Raw genomic sequence first — 5,862 nt, forward strand, 5'->3', positions numbered from 1 at the left:
GAATAAGTTTATTTTTACTGCTTCACGTTTTCAGTTTTTTTTACCTAAAATTATGAAAATAAGTTGTTTTTAAATGTTTACCAATCACCTTTTTTGAGCTCAATTTTTTTTCATACCACTTTTTATAAAAAAAACTAACAAACCAATACGTAAGGGAGCGGTCGCTGGTATGGGGTTTGCGTCGACCGGGTGTAGACGGTTGGAAAGGCAAGGTCACCGGAGACGACGGGTCATCACCCGGACTTGGTTAGAAATTGACTGCGGTTGAAAATTATTGCACGCTGTTTTGACCACTCAGGGTTTCGCACTTTCATTTTTAAGACACAGCGATTCATAGAGGAGAGAGAAAGTAGATAGAGAGAGAGAGAGAAGAGGAGAGGAGAGAGAAAGCTCGGAGCTGCTTCCTGTATGCTGAGAGAGAGACAGAGGGGGTGAGCTGCATAGGGAGATAGAGAAGAGATAGAGACTGACATTGACGGTCGAATCGAGAGGATTGGTTGAGAATTGACGGAGCTCTGCGTCGACGGCTGAAACGAAAGGGGTTTTCGTTGAGCTGTGGACTGACGAAGAGAGAGAGAGCGTTGGAGTGGTGGAAATTTGAGCTGTTTGCTTCTGTTTCGAGCTTTTGGGCTAGGGTTTTGATTGAGGTCTCAGAGGTAGAGAGGCGGAGAGCGGCGGAGGCGTGGAAGTTTGTGGCGGATTCAGGACTCAGGGTTTTGGCTGCTTAGATCTCAGGGTGGGTGTGAAAGTTGAGAAATTGCAGCGGCGGAGAGTTTCAGATGAGAGATCTGTGCTGAGCTCTTTAAAGAAATGACGTCATCGGAGGTTTCGATAAAGGATAATTGCGGCAACCCGAGGGGGGAGAGCTTCTCGTCTGGCTTCAGCGACCACAACGACCCCAGGACCGTCGGCGAGGGGCAGAACGGTCATTCTACTGTTTCCGCCGGGAGGGGTAAACCCCGGCCGCTTTTTGTTTCATTTCCGCCGACAGATTGTGGGTTCTCGTGTTTTCCATGTGCTGTGGTTGATTGTTTTCTTTTGTTTGGATGGGTGTGTGTAGATGCTGAGACGGCGCTTTACACGGAGCTATGGCACGCCTGCGCAGGGCCGCTCGTGACTGTGCCGCGTGAACGGGAACGTGTCTTTTACTTCCCTCAGGGGCACATCGAGCAGGTCGACTTTCAATTTCTCTATTCCACCAGCCATGTTTCAGCATAACTCAAATAGTTTCATTTTCTTCCATTTTTCGTTAGTCTTCAATATATGTTCATTGTTTCATGGAAATTTGAGTGTTTTATTTATTTATTTTGTATGGGGTTTATTAGCTGGTATATCTGAGGTTTTGTGTTTCTGGGTTTTCGTTCATTGTATTAAATTGTCAATTGTGTTTTCTGGGTCCGAAAATAGGTTGAGGCGTCGACTAATCAGGTGGCTGATCAGCAGATGCCAGTGTATAATCTTCCATCGAAGATTCTTTGCCGGGTTATAAATGTATCATTGAAGGTAGTGTGGTGGTTGATCTTATAAAGAAACTAAGAATTGTGGATTTAATTGTTTTGCTGCTTCTTTTGTACTCAAGTTATTTAGCTTTTGGAATGAATAAGTTTCTTTCTACTGAATTATAGGCTGAACCAGACACTGATGAAGTATTTGCACAAGTCACTTTACTTCCCGAACCAAATGTAAGTTGTGGGCGTGAGGATTCTGATTTCTTGTGGGTGGGTAAAACTGATTATGGGTTGAGATTCTGATGGTTTGATGTTCTTTTAAATTTTAGCAAGATGAGAATGCAGTGGAGAAGGAGCCTCCCCCGCCTCTACCACCACGGTTTCAAGTACATTCATTTTGCAAGACCTTAACTGCTTCTGATACAAGCACCCATGGTGGATTTTCAGTGTTAAGGCGCCATGCAGATGAATGCCTTCCACCGCTGGTTAGTTTTTATTGCTTTTAGTTTGTTGTTTTCATTTTTTCTTCATTTCTGAATTTGATTCATTGTGGCTATTTTTGGTTTGTGCTTTGGCAGGACATGTCCCGCCAACCTCCAACACAGGAGTTGGTTGCCAAAGACTTGCATGGAAGTGAATGGCGCTTTCGCCATATCTTTCGAGGTAACTTCTATTTCTTTGATACTTACCTTCTTTGCATTCCTGTGCATTTTTGGTGTTACCCAACCACTGTATTAGGACCATTGTTTCTGATACTAGTGAAAGAAAGATTTACTAGACAGTTTCGGCAGTATAATTGTTTACATAATAAACATGCTGTTGGGAATGATAGGTCAACCACGGAGGCATTTACTGCAAAGTGGTTGGAGTGTTTTCGTTAGCTCCAAGAGGCTTGTTGCAGGAGATGCATTTATATTTTTAAGGTTAGTGGGTTTCTCGCAAATTGAGATTCCATAAACTTGCTGTTCATTTGTTATTTATTTATTTATGTTCTGATATGCGACCACCGTGTAACTTCCTAGGGGTGAGAATGGGGAGCTCCGCGTTGGTGTCAGACGTGCTATGAGACAGCAAGGCAGTGTACCATCTTCTGTGATATCCAGTCACAGTATGCATCTTGGTGTCCTCGCAACTGCATGGCATGCCATTTTAACAGGAACCATGTTCACTGTGTACTACAAGCCAAGGTGTGGTCTATTTTTATTATTTGTATTTCTCAGCAATTAGTTTAGAGGTTTCAAATTTACTGTGAAAGTTGTTTTATATTGTTTGTAGTATTTGATCTTGATGATTAGTTCGATTTTGTTTTTGAAGTACTGTTTCAATTGTTTGTTTACAGGACAAGTCCTGCTGAGTTCATTGTTCCATTTGATCAATACATGGAGTCTGTTAAAAACAACTATTCTATAGGCATGCGGTTTAAGATGAGGTTCGAAGGTGAAGAAGCTCCAGAGCAGAAGTATGTTTGATGGATGCTGAATGACTCCTTTCTGTTTATATTAATTACCTGAAAGTGTCCTGAGTTTATCTTGTCGTAGGTTTAGTGTAATGAGTTTATCTTGTTGTAGGTTTACTGGCACCATTATTGGAACAGAAGATGCTGACACCAAAAGGTGGCGAGATTCCAAATGGAGATGCCTTAAGGTAAGGCGAATTTCTTAGGGCACCAATTTAGACTATTTTTTGTTGGGTAAAGCTAAAACAAACTTTCTTATGTTTCTTAAAGGTGAGATGGGATGAAACCTCTACTATTCCCCGTCCAGAGAGAGTTTCACCTTGGAAAATAGAGCCTGCCCTTGCTCCTCCTGCACTGAATTCACTTCCAATGCCCAGGCCAAAAAGACCTCGAACACACATGGTGCCGTCATCTCCAGATTCCTCTGTCCATACTAGGGAAGGTACAGTCTAATTGACATTGTAATCTTTATAGATACCTTAAATTCTTTTATGCAGAACATTTTTACCTATCTTGCTCTACTAAAAAGTAATAATATACTCTTCTGTTACTTTAGTTGGATCATCAAAAGTAAATGTTGACCCTGCGATGCCTGGTGGGTTTTCAAGGGTCTTGCAAGGTCAAGAGTTCCCGACCTTGAGAGGCAATTTTGCGGAGAGCGAGTCTGATACTACTGAGAAATCTGTTGCATGGCCACCGTCGATAGACGAAGAGAAGATTGATGTAGTATCTGCTTCAAGAAGATATGGTTCAGAGAACTGGATGTCCTCAGGGAGGCATGAACCAACTTACACAGATCTGCTGTCAGGCTTTGGGAATAATGTTGATTCCTCACATGGTATCTGTCCCCCTTTTGTCGATCAAGGGGTAGCATCTGCTAATTCAATGCGAAAGCATTCACTGGATCAGGCACGTTCGTGGTCCATGTTACCATCATCCCTGTCTCTTAGCTTGGACTCTAATCAGAAAGGTCCTCTTGGAAATATGTTGCATCAAGCACAAGGGAATTCTAGATATGGTGGGTTTAGTGACTATTCTGTTGTGAATGGGCATAGAATTGAGCTCCCTCATGGAAATTGGATGATGCCTCCACCACCTCCATCACCTTTTGAGAATCCGGGGAATGCAAGGGACAACATGCCGAGACCACAGATGTTACTAGATAAACATGAAGCTGTGAAGCCTAAAGATGGAAACTGCAAGCTTTTTGGTATTCCCCTGATAACACCAGATCCTGCATTGTCACACAGAAATATGATGAATGAGTCACCTCGTAATAACCAAGCTCAAACTTTTGAGTCTGACCTGAATTCTGAAAAATCAAGGGGCTCAAAATCAACAGATAATCTCGTGGCTGTCAGTGAGCCAGCTTTGCAAACTTCTCAGCAACATATCAGAGATGTTCAGGGTAAATCACAGGGTGGTTCAACTAGGAGTTGTACTAAGGTATATATCTCCTTCCTGACTATTTTCTTAGGCTTTATTTGGAGCTCTGTTGATAATACGAAAGCCTATCAAAAGCTGAACTTAATAAATTGCTGTTGGCTCCAGGTTCACAAGCAGGGTATTGCGCTAGGTAGGTCTGTTGATCTTACCAAGTTCAACAACTACAAGGAGCTGATAGCTGAATTGGACATGTTGTTTGAGTTTGGTGGTGAGCTGATGTCTCCGAAAAAGAATTGGATGATCGTTTATACTGATGATGAAGGTGATATGATGCTTGTTGGAGACGATCCCTGGCAGTAAGTATTTTATCTTTTATCAATCTGCAGGATTAGTCATTTATTGCCTTCAAGTTGAGTAAAGAGAGATTTTTTTATAAATTTGTGACTGAGAGGTTTACAAAGTAGCGGTTTTATATGCTTGGTTCAGGGAATTTTGTGGCATTGTCCGGAAGATTTTCATCTACACCAGAGAGGAAGTCCAAAAGATGAACCCTGGGACCTTGAATGCACATGGGGAGGATAATCTATCATCAGGTGCGGAGGGTGTGGATGCAAGAGAGGGGAAGTCTCAACCACTTCGATCTGCATCTACTGCTGAGAAGCGTTAAGCCTGGTTCTCGAGATTTGTGGGTATATGACTAGGTATATAATTATCCTTAGATCATATGTTCTTTTTGTTGTCCATTTTACGTCCCCTTTGGCCATTTCCATCATGCATCATACTGAAAAATGTGTAGAGTTTTGGGGGCGAGATGATAGTCATGGTGTTCTTGTGAGGGTCCCTACTATAAGCTATTCGGATATATGAAGTAATGGAGTTGGATGTGAGCCATTTCACTATTGACTTTCAAAATTCAGCTGACGAGAGTCGCATATAGATGGCGAATGTATACCCTTTTGATATATCCAGTTTTGGACGTATTTCTGCAGTTAGTTTATTTGGAAGCTATCTGGTTATAATATAGATATAGATAAATATGTATACCCTTTTGATTCGAGCAAGTTGACGTGGGACTTGCTTTTTGTCAAACAATTCCACCTTGTACATAGGCTGCTTCGACCTCTTTTTCCCGTCCTTGTAATGTAAGTATACAGATTATCTGCTGTTATGATGTTTTTCCGTCAAGGAAATTACTTATTGCTTTCAGTTTTGTTGGTTTATGTTGTAAAATATCGAGCATGTCTAGCCGGCATTGTTAAAAGCTGAATTCCTGTGGAACGTGTTGTGTTTTGTAAAGATTTGGCTATTTTTACAAGCAGCACAACTCTAGTTTGCAAGTAACCAATGGATTTCGTGGCCAAATGAGTTGTGTTCTTTTTTTTTTCATCCGCATTTTTCTTTGTCCTAGCCTGTGCTTGAATAATTCAAAGGAGAATCGAGGGATAAAAACTTTAGTTTTAATCAAAAGGACAAAATAGTGTTGTAAGTGAATGGTATCATGAGTGAATTTTTAGACCAAAAATGTTCCTAACGTTAAAATCGTGGAATTGAAGTGTTTTCTGTTGTGGTGTG

At 41.4% G+C, this 5,862-nt stretch overlaps 1 protein-coding gene across 1 annotated transcript; it reads left to right on the plus strand.

The window, feature by feature from the left end:
• The first annotated feature begins 301 nt into the window (after positions 1-301).
• On the plus strand, positions 302-5,496 carry LOC137709841 (auxin response factor 2B-like). Its single transcript, XM_068448822.1, has 14 exons — positions 302-952; positions 1,061-1,173; positions 1,408-1,503; positions 1,626-1,682; positions 1,778-1,933; positions 2,027-2,111; positions 2,281-2,371; positions 2,471-2,635; positions 2,788-2,907; positions 3,017-3,092; positions 3,175-3,346; positions 3,461-4,350; positions 4,456-4,646; positions 4,777-5,496. Exons 1-14 carry the CDS (start codon positions 811-813, stop codon positions 4,955-4,957), a joined length of 2,535 nt encoding a protein of 844 aa, XP_068304923.1. The 5' UTR covers positions 302-810; the 3' UTR covers positions 4,958-5,496.
• The last annotated feature ends 366 nt before the right edge of the window (positions 5,497-5,862 follow it).

This window comes from Pyrus communis, chromosome 12, assembly GCF_963583255.1.
Source record: "Pyrus communis chromosome 12, drPyrComm1.1, whole genome shotgun sequence".
NCBI lineage: Eukaryota > Viridiplantae > Streptophyta > Magnoliopsida > Rosales > Rosaceae > Pyrus > Pyrus communis.

Excerpts from the sequence above, each read along its gene's own strand:
- LOC137709841 (XM_068448822.1), top strand. The coding sequence starts at position 811 with ATGACGTCATCGGAGGTTTCGATAAAGGATAATTGCGGCAACCCGAGG. Across the intron at positions 1,934-2,026 it reads ATGAATGCCTTCCACCGCTG|GACATGTCCCGCCAACCTCC; the intron begins GTTAGTTTTTAT and ends GTGCTTTGGCAG. Across the intron at positions 2,636-2,787 it reads ACTGTGTACTACAAGCCAAG|GACAAGTCCTGCTGAGTTCA; the intron begins GTGTGGTCTATT and ends GTTTGTTTACAG.